This window comes from Pseudorca crassidens, chromosome X (genome assembly GCF_039906515.1).
Source record: "Pseudorca crassidens isolate mPseCra1 chromosome X, mPseCra1.hap1, whole genome shotgun sequence".
Classification (NCBI taxonomy): domain Eukaryota; kingdom Metazoa; phylum Chordata; class Mammalia; order Artiodactyla; family Delphinidae; genus Pseudorca; species Pseudorca crassidens.
Window position 1 is genome coordinate 41,035,989 of NC_090317.1, and position 14,574 is coordinate 41,050,562.

The 14,574-nt window shown below is 36.4% G+C and overlaps 1 protein-coding gene across 1 annotated transcript in view; it reads right to left on the minus strand.

Annotated features, from left to right (window-relative positions):
- Window positions 1-1,160: 1,160 nt before the first annotated feature.
- The window catches only part of IL1RAPL2 (interleukin 1 receptor accessory protein like 2), a 533,285-nt gene continuing 519,871 nt past the window's right edge, over window positions 1,161-14,574 (minus strand). The window contains exon 9 of the mRNA XM_067724491.1: window positions 1,161-3,908. Coding sequence (XP_067580592.1) covers window positions 3,211-3,908 — 698 coding nt within the window. The 3' untranslated portion in view covers window positions 1,161-3,210. The remainder of the gene's footprint in view (window positions 3,909-14,574) is intronic.

The window sequence follows — 14,574 nt, forward strand, 5'->3', positions numbered from 1 at the left end:
CATTATTTAATCTTCTAGAAAACACTTGGTGAAAACCAGCTAATTTATTTAAAAATAAAATGCCAAGGGGCAGTAAATGCTTGAAACCAGTGGTTCTATATACTTGTAAGCCCTTCAACCACCAAGTGCATCAGAGAGTCTCCTTCTTTTACTTGCCATGATTTCCTTCTTTCTCACACCAGCCATTTTCCAACTTGTTACAGAGGTAATACATAGGATACTACTCATTTCCATGTTCTCTTGAAAATCTTGTATAAATTTCTATAAATTTCCTTCATAACTGAACTGTTTCTCCTCTCACTGAAGCCTATTTCCTACTTTTAAACAGCCACAGATCTTCAACAAAATATCAACTTTTCACATGATGAAAAGTTGGGTTTGTCTTATCAGAAGCCCTCAAGTGCCATTTTACCCATTTTTAAATGAGAGTGATTGAAAGCAGAACATATTTGGATCTAATTCAATTAAGACTTAGAGGGGATGAGAAGAGATACCTTCTTACGTCTTTTCAAGAACCATCCAGCTACCTTTCAGAGTCTCCAGTTAGATTGGAGCACATAGATTGCCAAACCTGCTGGATTTCACACTTTGTCAAATTAAAACCATGTATGTGTTGTCCATCTCTCTGAGCGTTGTTTATTTTTAATGCAGTTTTCATTTCCTATGTATCTATTGCTTTTGTGCATTTCTCACTTGTCTCATAATTTCTGACATTTTCAGAATTTTTCACCTTAAAATAGCCTCAATTTTAAAAAGTAAGCATACTGTTGGTGGATGAGCTATATAAAGTTGTTATGAATGTATGGAAACTAGTTACATCAGTATTTTTCTAAATTTCCAAAATCCATTTCAGTGAAAAACTGAGAAGAAAAATTTTTCCCACTGTGAAAGCAACTGGAAGAATGCATCATGTTCTAGACTAAATACTTATTATGTCCATATGGGCTATATCTTTTTAAAAAATCTCAGATGAAAATTGAATTTTGAATTGCCATCTAGAAATAAATTTTTATAGATAGTGTACACATTGGTTCCTGAAAATGGTAGAAAAGGTTTCTTGTCAAGTTCCCCAACACAAGTGTGAATGCTCTGTTTTTGACTACCTACTAGTAGTGAAAGGACACATTGTGGCCAGCCAACTCAAATTGCTACCCACGTTTAATCATTGTAAATAAAGGAAGCAGAGAGACCCATGTTATATTTTCAGAACTGGCATGCTCAATACAGAACTATTAGTTTAAAAATACCACTGAACATTCTATTTGAATTAATCTAGACTTCTGTGAAAAACAAACTAATAAAAAGTACAATTGGTCACTTAAACATGTACTACTCATTTCATGCAGGTTATTAACTTAGTAATTACACATATCACTAAAGAACAATGAGAGTAAATACAACTTTGTAACACTTGGAAAACAGTTCAGAATCGATAAATTTCCATTTTGAAATACCTAAAGTTTCTACAGAAGCAAAAATCACTTTTCTCAGTGGAAAAAAATACATCTATGAAACACCTATGCGTTGGACAGTACTTTTTAAAGGAGCAACTAATTGTCCCACTGTGAAATGAACATGTATCACTGCTAAGGTTTCACATACTGTTGGTGCATAATGCATTTTCTGAGCAGCTGGATATAGAAAAGCAGCAGAAAAACAAGTACTTTGAACAAAACCATAGGGAATGGTTTTATAGGGAATCAGTCATGTAAAGAGGTTGAAAGAAATAATCAAAACATGTTACCTAATGTTCTCTTACACATTTGAGTTTCACAATTACAAGGACTGGGAAAATTCTTACACACTGTGTACATTTGTACTTGTTTATATTTGCCCCAAAACATGACTTAAGAACCATATACAAAATGCCAGAATGAAATTCAATTAACAATTGACCCCCCACAGGAATCTTTGTGGAGAGCACAAAATTAATCAGAAAGAACATAAAGTAGTAATTCACAATAAATATTAGAATAGGGGCACATTCCTTTCAGCAAATTCATAATATGTTAGATATTCACAGGAATTTTCTGATATGGTACAGTCACAGTCACAATGTGAGGGTAGAGAAGTTTAGTCTATAAAATATACATATTGAAGCATCAGGAATAGAGATACTTCTGAAGGAGCCTTGCACACATGGCCAAGCAGATATTGTGTATGTACAGAATAGTCTGTTTCACAACTAAATTTCAGATGAGAATCACTGCAATTGCTGCTCTAACACTGGTAAACTTGAATCATTTAGTACTTCATCTGTGAATATTGTTTCATTTCTTTTCTACTGCTGACTCTTGCAGTCAATATTTATTTAAATTCAAACTCCAACGATGTTGAAATAAAAGTAGGAAGATGTGAGCATCTTCATATAAAGCTTATAGCAGGTCAAGAGATCATTTGGAAAAAATCCAAATCTGAATTTTTTAGCAAGCAATAAAATGCATAACTTAAAATGTGTTTTCAAATGTGTAAAACTTTGTTAATAGGCTAAAATGCCATAAGATTTGTTTAACACCATCCTAAAAGAACAGCCTATTCATTTGCTTAAGAAATGTACATTGTTTATCTACCTACCAGTTTGCCTACAGAAGATGTGCTTCCCTAATAAAACTAAAAACTCTCATTATGAGTGTTGATTTAGTACACAGAAGTTGTCCATTATGTTGAAGAAGTTCTAAACGTTTCAATCAGATTTTTTCTTAACTGATCTTCCTCTACAAACAATCTTCCACTTGGGATGCCTCAACACTTCTTTCTTGATAATTCCTGATTTTTGGTTACTCTATAGAAGTTCTCTTTTCCCCTTAAAACTTAGTTCAGAAATTTCAAATTCAGTTAAAGTCTTTAAATTTCCTGCTTTCAAATAACATGTAAATACTGAAATATTCATAAATATTAACTTACCTACCAAACTTGCAGTCTAAGTGGTATCATAAAACCTACTCTATAGAATAGAATTTAATATTGTTTTCTTTTAAGGAAGAAATCAAAACTGTACATTGGAACAATGTACTATACTACAAAAGCAGGTCCTTCTATCCCCCCACTACTCTGGAAATGTAAACAAAAAAAATTAGATACAAAAGTGATTTCTGTGCCTTTTTCTTTGAACACCTTTTCAGCACCTCAATGTTATTAGGTGTACTTTTTGCTTGGTATAGCAGAAATTTTTATGCTCACATAGCTGTTCAGAAGACTTCAGATTTTCCGCTACCAAATATCACTGGTGAAGCTAAGCTCTTTGGATGATAAAGGTAGCAGGGAACTGTTCCTATGAAATTCCTGGGTATCTTTCAGGGCATTATTAAGGGGTAGCTGTCCATTGAGTAGTGTCAGAGGCAGGTTACAATAGGTGTGGTGGTTGCCTAAGGAAGGTACTGGCAAGGTGGTGGTTGGCATCTCGTGTTTATAACCTCTGCAACAGTGCCTCATTTGCATCGAATCTGAATGGTGGAAATCTGGGAGGTCAGCTTGAGATGACACCAGAGAGGCCGAGGTACTGGTCATGGCAATAGATGGTATAGGCTGGAGTTCTCCAAAAAGTCCTTGTTCTGCGGAGTCCAGAACATGACACCGAGAAAGCATTTCTTTTTTCCTGATGGGCATTTCATATACTAAGTGCTTCCAAAACTTAGAATTTAATTTGCTGCTCTTGGGTCCCTTCCACTTGATCAAGGACAGAAGTTTGATGCTGCGCTTTAGTGATTCCACTTCCTGGCAATTCACCTTCCCCTTTAATTCTGTACATTCAATCAAAATCACTTTGATTTCTCCACTGACTAGCATGTTATGGAGTCTGCTTTCCAATTCGAAAACACTCCATCCTCGTCTGAGAATATAGTCTGGAGTTAGCACAATAATAAGTCTTCTGCTTTGCTCAACACATCTTGTGAGATCTTCAATGTAGGCTACAAATCACAGAAAGAGAGAAAAAGTAAAACAAAGACATTTCCAGTCTTTAAAGCATTAGGTTTGCACCCTAGTATAGCAAAGATCCAGTCTTTCACTAAGGTACATCACATTTTATTTTCTTGTATTGCACACTCAGAAGGCTTGTTGCCTTAAAAATAAAAATGAAAAAAAAATCTTCTAATACTTTTCTTTCCCCTCATCATTACTTACAGTGTTCTGTTAGCTATATAAACTCTGACTTCTTAAGAGCTTAGGTGTAGTTCAGTTATTTTTATTTACTTAATCATTTAATTCAAGGCAGGCTTCAAGGCTAGTACTCTTAAGTGAACAAGCAATCAGCGGGTTGATGAAAAGAGAAATGGAACCTTTTAATGAAGGTCACTGTATTTACGGGTTTGGTTTGCTTTTCCCCCAGTTTCCAACTACTAAACAAGTAGGGGGTCTATGTATATATAATATATATATATATATTATATATATATATAAATATATAAATGCTTCAAAGATAATGTGCTAGAGATGGTGGAAAATCTCTTCTACAATCCTAGCTTGTTTCTCAGAATACCTTCTGTTCTTTGCAACCTTACATTCTCCATTTTGCCCTTCAAACCCGGAGGTAGGGAAGTGGTGTGTGTGTGTGTGTGTGCCCATGAGTTTAATCTGAACCAGCTGCTCTTTGTTCAGAGGAGGAGTGAGGGGTGGAGTCAGAGGTGGGGGGTGGTGTGGAAAGAACAGTAAAGGGGGAGGAGTCTATCAACTGAGAAGTCTTTGCTCTACTTTGTGGAACAATTCTGAAAGTGAGGTGAACAAGTTATGTCCTTTTCCTAGTAGAAAAACACTCAACAAACTCTAGATTTGTTTATCCCATGGAATAATCCTTTTGCAACCGTGCTTCCCAAAGTCTTATCCGCCAAAAAGGGAAACACACACATGTGTTAACAAATGGAGACTTGGACACAGGTGCTGCAACAGAGAGCTGTCTTTACTAAGCAGAGCACAAGGCCTTGTCTAATGTACAGTGCCCTCTAGCAGAAGCAGTGCTTACAGAAGCATAGCAACATTTGTCACTGCAAATCTGCCCAAGGTTACAGACTGCTTTCAAGGAGTCACGTCCAGTACACAGTGAGGGGCCACCAAACAGCCCAGTACAAGCCATTTGAAAAGAGAAACTTATTTTACAGATGCATATTTTACAGATGATCTCTCTTTTCCAGGGTTTTATTTCTACCATTTGGCAGCAAGAACACTTTCACAAGTGAAAAAGAGCAAATTTTCTATACACCCTACAGATAAACAAAAAACTTTTTGAGAGATACACAGAGAATTGCCCATTTAACAATTTGTTGTTACTGCTGTTTTGGTTTTTACTTAATACATTTCAGGACTTTCTCATGCAGTAGTTACAGAGACTGTATCTGAGGGAATAAGGCAACTTCTAAGTGGGGAGGGAACCCATTAAGAATTTTATGCATTTTCTTTTAGAGATCACGTTTTCAAGGAAAAAAAATCAGCATTGAAATCTGCAAGAAATAAAAATGAAAACAAAAAACCAAACAAAAATACCACACAAGTAGCAATGGGGAAGTTATCACTCTGTAATTGTCATTTAGAGAACTGGTGAAACAGAATGGAAGGAAAGGTAGAAAGTTTCAATAGAGTGGAAAAATATTATCCCAATGTATCAACAGCTCTGACTCTTCATTTTCTTCCTTTCTTTCTGCTCCCAAAAAGAAAGAAGTTATGTGGGAAGCTTCATCATTAGAAGTTGGATCTGTAAGATACAGTAAAATAAACTATCATGCATCTTTCCCATTATTCTTTTCACCTTTCCTCCAAACAAAATGAAACAAAACCAAACCCCAAACTTATACATGGTATAAGTGCAGGAGTCCATGAAAACACAGTTTTACCAGGTTATGTATGAGTTAATTGTTATTTTTACAGAAGAATTCCTTACCAAATGATTTACTGAGGAATTATTCCAAGTAGCATTCGTCCCTCATTAATTGTAGCTTTACATTTAATTTTTAAAAATTGATCTGTACAAACCTTGGCAGGAGCACATTTGTCACAGAAACTATACCTCTATGAACAACGCTGTTTCTATGTGTTGGGATGTAATTTATTTTTAAAATATACTTTTAAAAACAAAAGGTATAGCTATACATATCTCTATCCATTTCAAGAAAATTACAACTCAAGTGTTCAGTCATAAGAGAAACTATATACATACACACTAATGAATTTGACTGGGAAGTCATAGGCTTTGGCTTTATTATCCTCTTTCTTGATTGGGGAAGGGAACAGGGTACAACATTTTTCCGCATTAATATTGTTCTCCCCCTTCACCATTCTATTACACTTTGCCATTTGACAGCTAAGCAGAATGCAAAATTTAGGGTTTGGGGGGCTTCTTAGAGATTCATTAAACAGAATTTTCACTTGCCCCCAGAAAGAATGCCTGTCAGGACAGATCCCACTACACTCAGCTGCACAGGGTGTGGGTGTTGAAGGGAACCTTGGAGAGAGGGAGTGGTCCCTGTCTCCTGCATACTACACTGGCTGTGCTTATCCTGGCAAAGCCTAGTGGAGAGTTGAGGCAACCATCCAGATAATTCCGGCTGAAAACCTGCTCTGGAAGAAAAAAAGGTCTGAATTATCCTGGTTTGCCCTATATATACATTAATCATATGCACTGGAGTCAGTCAGTCAGTACATCTAAATTTTCCCTGGGTAGACACAGCCCAAGTGTCCCAAAGAAAACATGAGCCATTTTCTTGGGCCCTGAATTTCGTGTTCCATTTCACTTGGTGAAAAACCAAGTGGAAGTTTTCAGATGTGAAGCCCACATTTCACTTCTTGGGATGGTGATCAGTGGCTGGGCAGCAACCTCAATGTTTGAAAGCAGCTGGGGAGGTGCCGCTAAGAGCTGCCTGGCTCTCAGGAAAAGGAGAGACTGTGCCCTAGCTTCCATATTCTGGCTTGTTCTCTCTGTTTTTCTATGTTTTTTTTTCTTATTCTCACCCCCTTTGCTCCTCTTTCTTTCTCCATTTCTTTTTTTTTCTTTTCCTGTGCTGTTTCTCTTGTCCTTTTACCTCCCTCTTTGCTTTCTTTCTCACTTTTTTCTCCCTTCCCCTGTCTTACTCTCCCTTCCTCTTTTGCCTATCTCCCTTTGCCCCCTTTCTCCCTCCCTTCCTAAATCTTTTCTTTCTGTCTCTTTATCTTTGGGAAAAAACAAGGACCTAGATATCATGAAAAGTATAAATAAATTAGCAAGGGACCCAACAGGTAGAGTTAATATTTTTTACTTGCTAATCTTTAGCCAGGCAGTCGTTGCTGGCTCCTACACAGCAAGTGCCCAAAATAATTTTCCCCTTACCCTGGGGTTGCATGTCTGTATCCAATGACTGTGAATTGGAGCCTGATCCATTAGGACCATGTCCTGTTTTTGTATGGCCTGTGAGCTAAGAATGATTTTTTAAAACATTTTTAAAGGGTTGTAAAAGAAATAAAGAATATGATGCAACAGAGACCATATATAACCTACAAAGCCTAAAATATTTATTCTCTGGACCTTTACAGAGAAAGGTTGCCACCCCTGAATTAGAGACCAATCAGGATGTTTAGGTTTGGAAAAGTTCCAAATAAACTAAGCAGAAACAGGCATCAAGTTAAGGCATTGCTGGTCCATAGCTAGTGTAGTCCATGACAGGCAGTGGTGTTTGTCATGGTAGGGCTGTGGTTTTGTGGGAGACATGTTAGAAAACTTCAGAAACCGTTTTAAAAGGTTTCTTACCACGAAGAGATAATAAAGAAATGTTTTTCAAAAAAAAAAAATCCCTAAATCCACAGCACATAAGAATACTCGCTAAATCTTGCCCTGACTTGTTCAGGCAAATTTAGCAACTGAGTAGCAGGAATCCCTTAAAAGACTCTTTTTTTCCACATAAAAATATAAAGTATCCCTTAAATGAAAGGTCATTATTTCTTTGCAGATTTTAGTTTGAAGTAACTTACGATGACAGAAAAAACTAAAGAGGGTTGTGTCTGACAGCATTCTGTTTCTCTAAACAAGGCTATGAAACCACACTAGATTATCAGCCATGAAACAAAGCTATTACACTTAACCTATTTGTGATCTTCACAATTTTGTAAAAAAACAAACAAACAAAAAAAACGGACAGTTGTATAAACCAAAATTCCAGTGTATTTAGAAAAATAGAATTCAGTCTACAAAAGTGACTTGAAAACAGGACACATTAACAAAGCAAAATGCAAACTGAAGGAAGAAATAAAAGGACAAAATAGAAGCAGAAAGAATATAATGGCAGCCCCAAGAAATTGCTTCTAATGGGATGTATATTCTTTCCCAAAAGAACTCAGTACTCTTAAATGCCAGGCTTTGAATCTACTGCAGATGTAGGCAGAAGGACAAGGTGAAAACACTCTCATTCATGAATTTCTATGTGGTCTTGCTACTGCCTACTAACCATATGATTTATCAAACTAATCAATTAGCTACTTATAAATTATCTTTGTGTTGACACTTCCACTTATGTCAGGATCATTATTAGGGGCAGATAGCATATTAAAAATTAAAAGACAAATACTTAGTCTGTAAACAAAAGCATAATTTATTACTTTGTCAGGTTCAAATAATAGAATCTTGGTTGGCTTATATTCACAGCTATGTACAACCAATATCAGTTAAACAGAAAAATCATTAGGGTGAGATAGGATGCATCAAAACTGAATAATACCCCACCAATTTTAGTGAATATTAGTTAATTGATAGCTATAAATGGTGATATTTATTAAACCTATGGGTTAATATGTCAATACTTAAAATCAAGACAATTTCTGACAGTGATTGATCCACTCCTATGACTGGTGAGGAAAAACCAGCAAAAATAATACAGGTTTCACATGTATCAAAAAAAGTGTATTACTCAGCACTAAATATTTGGTAAAAAATTATTAGACCTCTGGTATAAATAGAGGCATACAGTGAGGTACTTTATAATGTAGTCTTACTGAAAATACTACCTGCATGTAAAATAATGATACTTAATACTAACCTATTGAAAGAGATACAGGTTGACAACTTCACTCTTTGTCTTGGCCAACGTTGCTAAAGCTTTTGGGTCTTGCTTCTGTATCTGGCAGATGTAAGAATCTGTGTTGTCTGCCACAGATATTGAGGGTACAAAATTTTTTATTTAGCCAGGTGTGTGTGAGGGGAGTAGGGGGCTTTCTGAACAGTGTGTGATATTACTTGCCCTATAAAAACCTTCCCTGGCCCCTCCTCTAAGTCCTTGGCTTGATAATTCATAGTTCACTGGGCTAAATTTTTTGGCAGGAGTTTTGTTTTCTATTGACTAGTGTAAGTGTTCTAACTGATTCTGATTAAAAAGTTGATCAACATTAACATGGATTTGTTGAGTCCTTGTGAGTGCAGGGAACCACAATTTATTTACAGTTTTGAGTTTGGAGGCTGTATTTCTGGTAATGAATCCTTTACTTTTGCTATAGCATTTCACCAGTGGATGGACAGGGAAGCATGACAGTGGGCAGAATTTACTCTGGAATGTTGTCCACATCTCTAAATTCTTTCTCTTCCCTCTTTACCTCTTCACTGAGAATAGAGGTAAGTAATAGAACACATTCAGAGAATACTAAAAGAAAGAAAATGTGGAGAGTAGCAAACAAAGAGAGTCTGCAAAATGTTCTTCCCCTCCTCTTTTCCCCCTTAAACTCATGCCCTAAAAATTTGTAGATATAACTAATTCTAATCAGTGCAATCTTGATAAATATGGAACAAGACAACTTGCTCCTTATATAGTCTTTTCTGTGGTTCCTTTGGTACTTAAGACAATTTTATCCTGGTCTTCTACTTTTTTTTTAAGGTGTCTGTTCTTTGTGCTATCCAAAAAGTAGATTTCCTGATTGAAATTCTACACAGTGGATTCTTCCTCTACCTCAAACATTGATGAGAAACCTCAGTCCATTGACCGCAGTATTTTGCTGGGCATATTAGATACAGTTCCCTCTCTCTTGACTAACATGAAGGGGATGGTGGGCTTATCTAATTTTATTCCATGTGAGTAAATTGTACACAATGTGTTAAATTTCCATGCCTGTGCATGTCACCCCTGCCTCACACTTTTTAGGTCACAGACGTCAGATTGCCTGGAAAAGGAATTTATTACTCCCCAAGGACAATTTCCTTGAATGGTATCCAATATGTCCAGCTATTAGAGGAACTATTGGCAATGAGTAGCTACAGATCCATGTACAAAAATGTTTTTTGCATGCCTCACTTCATAAGTGACTAGGGATCATGTGACACCAGATGTATTCTCTAGTCATTTGTCATTTCAATGTCAGCACAATCACATGGCCATTAAAGAACTGAAGATTAGAATAGGGAGGAAGGTCTAGCACATGCAAGAATGTAATCAGACATTATAATTTTCCCTTAAATTACTGAAAGAGTCCTAGGATTCTTGAGTGAGAGAAACTAATAGAAATTTGAGCATGAAAACAAATGGAAAGACAATTTGATATTTGAGGCCAAATTCATAAATATAATTTCAATAGACATGGCTGATCAGCCATACGCACGATAATATTTTTCACTCACTAGTGTCTTTCTCTGGTGCAATAATGCAGGAAGAACTCACACAGAGATCCCCATAGTCTTCCTATGATTAGAAGAGGAAACTCAGCTAAAAGACTTTAAAAGATTTTTTTCTCTTTAATGTGCACTTAATCATCTATAGATTTTTCTAAAACTTCAGCCAGAACTAGCTCAATTTATAATTGTTAATCAGTATTGCACATGCACTTTTAAGCACCTTGCTTGCTTTCTCTTAAGGGCAAACAAAAGCTATAAGATTGGGTTGTTTCTACTTTTAGTCTTGGAGTACTATTCTCTCCATCTGACCAGTTGATTAACTTTTATATTTTTATGCTTTTAAATCTCTGCAGAAACACTGAGATAAGATGGGCTCAAAAGCCTAAATGGTACTCATCCAAAAATATCCCCAATCTCAGGATCTCAACTGCACAGCTGGGTTCTGTTGGTCACTTGTCAGCTTCAGAGCACATCTGTTCATTCCTAAAGGATCCACTAGGCCCTATGAACACAATGTGCTCTGTGTAGAGTACTTTACACCACAAAACCCAGCAGCTGCATGGGTGAGAAAATCTCTACTTCTCAAGTTTGTGTCTCTAGGCAGTTTGAGTAGGGTGTTTTCTCTCTGGCTTTCTTTTGGTTGCCTGTCACTCCTGACATTCAGATGCCTGTTGGCAACAAAGTTGCTTTTGCTATTCTACTACAGATGTTTCTAGCCTGGGAAGAGACAGACCAAACTTTTACTGGAAAGTAGAAATTCTTGCCACATTCATGCACCAAACCTGAGAAAACATAAGGAAGATCCTGGCCACAGGCTCAAGAATGGAAAGGTAGGTCACTGCCAGGAAAATAATGTCCAGATCTGAAGACTTTTAGTTTTAGCATTTAGGAAAAATGTTTGTGTCAAATCTTCCCACCTGTGCTGTTCCATGATGGTCAAACGACACTTCTCTAGTAGGGCATGCGAGAAGGGTACAGTTACCTATACCTCACCTTGGAGAGTGACATCTTTATATTGAAGCTTTCTGTGAACTCACAGTCATGCGTGCATTGGTGTCAGGGGGAGGAAGAAGGGTGGGGGACACCCATTCATGTACTTCTGAAACTGTATACATTAGAAATATTTGTGTGTTGATGAGGTTGAATTGGAATACCACGAGAGTGGTACAAATGAAACTGAAGATACATCAAAAGTGAAGGCATTAAACATGAATGGGTTTATGTCATAGACTTCATTAGTTTGATTCATAGAAAATTATTGTTGTAGGTCAAGAATGATATTATGAAGTCTGATTTTACAATTCTCAAAGGCCTCATTGCTAGTTTTTAGAGGAAGGAGCAGTCTTGGGTCAACATGTTTTAAATGAGATGTGAGGGACAAACATAGCTTATAATATTGTAACTACTTCCCCCCCCCACAGGAATGTGTCTATATTTATATAGCATAGCCTGTTAAATCTGTACCAATGGCTGCAACTACAGACCACAGAAGCTTCTTTAATAACACACATACACCAAGTCCAAAATGTTCTACTCTGTCATTCATGTGTAAATCAAGTATATTATTCATATACTTCATCGACTTCCTGAATGCGTGCTAAAAATGCCAAGGAAAAACTCGTTAATCGTGACATGGTGACTGCTCAGCCAGCTCTGAAATGTTGATGGAAAAGAAAAATGGTCAAAGGGCCTTTTTAAGAACCTTTGCAGGTTACACTCGCAAATCGGAATTCAGAGAACATGAATTTCCTCATTCAGGAAGGAAGGATTAAAATCAAACACCCTCCAGTGGTTGCATCTAAAAACTGCATAGTTGTCCCAAATGGCTTAGTTGTAAAAGGAGTCTTCCTGTGTACCACTGAGTACCCAGGATCCAAGTCCCTGCTCAGTCTAATTGTTGTACAATCTCAAAAACACTAAAATGATCTTCTACGGACTATAAAAATCTCTCTTCTCCCTAATAACATCATCTTGGGTATTTTTATTTTGAGTTCTTTAAATGCCAGGGTATATGAGGTGACAACCTTCTATTATCTCTTATGTAGCGTGTTATAGTCCTCAACTAAAATCTTGTAGTTTTGTGCTAGGAAATATGGCTTGTGTAAGCCTCATACCCCATGGTCAAGGAGGACATTCAGACCTGTCTGTGATACACCAAAACAACTAATCAATTTCAATCAATTTAGCCAGTCAACTAGCTGACTCAATGAGGTGTAAAATAGTCTACCACCTGTTTGGCTAAATTGACACAGCAGGTTGATTCAATTGGCCTGTCATCATCAAAATAGACTATCTGAGAGAACTAAGAGAACACAGTTTGGGGATGCATCTCTCTCACTCTCATGCTCTCTGGGTCTCACTCTCACCCATGCACAATAGCTGCTTCTTTATATAATAAGCAAGTGTCATCTACTGAGTCTCAGGTAAAGTGACTCGCCTGTATTCCATGTTGTCCCTATTTCCTTTTCTGATGTGCACAATGTTGAAGCATTGTTTTCCAGGTCAGAAGAAAGATAATCAAATTTGATGTGTTCGGACATGAAGGGTGACATTTTTAAGTCACTTGGGTTGATAAAGACTGTCTATTGTGGTGCCAACAATTTTGTAATGCAATAAGGCAGAAATTGAATCCATATTGAATCCTACTGAAGGTGACTTGACATAGAGTATAAATTCCACTTTGGTAATGATATTACTTTAATACAATTTAGTACACTATCACTCTAAAAATCGATGTTGCAGAATTTTGATAGTTAACAAGATGCTCTTGGCAAAAATGCAAAAAGTGCATAGGAATCTAAGGAATTAAACCAAAAAATAGTAAAGGGATATTTTTGATATTTCATTAATGATTGCTCAACCTCTTGTAGATATTCTTTCTAATATCTGAAAAAATAAAAGTAGTATACACATTAGGACTGAAACTATTCCTATTAACTACATTTTTTTTCTTTCAGCAGAAAGCTCCTTGTTTAGATTTCACATTCACTTTGTTAAAAAAATGCCTTTCAGATACTGTCATGCAAAAATTAACATTTTTACTTATTTCATTCTTATTATTTCCTCTTGTCTTAAACCAATACTATTAAAACAAAATCAACAAGCATCTATGAAGCATCTACTGAGTTTAGGTATTTTGGTAGACGATAACAGGTGTATGAAGATGAATGAGAGACAGTACTTGCCCTCATGGAGCTTATAGTTTTGCTGAGAAGATAAGACAAATAGCTGGAACACTACATTAAAAAAAGAAAATAATACAAAATATCACAGGAGTAAGGAGTACAAAATTTATAGTCAAACAAGTGATTATACACCACATACTCTAGGGCTAGAGAAATTATTATGGACTTTTCACAGAGGCAGTGTTATGGAGAGTATACATAGTATTTGTAAAGGTGTAGGAGGCTAACATGAACAAAAGTGTTGCACCAGACTGTAGCAGTGTTTAGCTAAGGGTTAATGGATATTATCCTATAAGAAATGGTGAAGAATTTAAGGTTGTTGAATAGGGGAGAGACATGATCAAGGAGGTATACATATTAGTGGGACTAGATGCGTAAGAGGAAAAATAGGGAAGGCAGAGAGTAATCAACATTCAGGAATGAGGTGATTAGGGCCTATACTAGAATGGTGGAAGTGGTAATGGAAAAGATGCAATGGGCACTGGATTTGGGAGAGAGATACAAAAGAATCAAAAATGACTCTGAGGTATCTGCATGTTCCTTGGGGCTCGATCAATGTAGAAGTGGTATTTAAAGTCATGAAAATAAAGGAAATTACAGAAAGAAGCGAGGAGAGGACCATGGGAAGAAATTTGGGGAAATATTACATTTGTAGAAAGTAATATACCAGAAAATATTGTCTGGTTTCTTTCTATACATGTGTAAGTGTGCATACTCATGTGCAAACCCAAACATATACAGAAATGTATGCACACTGAAAAAAGAGATGAACAAAAAAACTCAGTTGTTTCAATTTGTTTCCTGTCAGTTTAGTGACCACAGTAGACTTCTGATAATCTG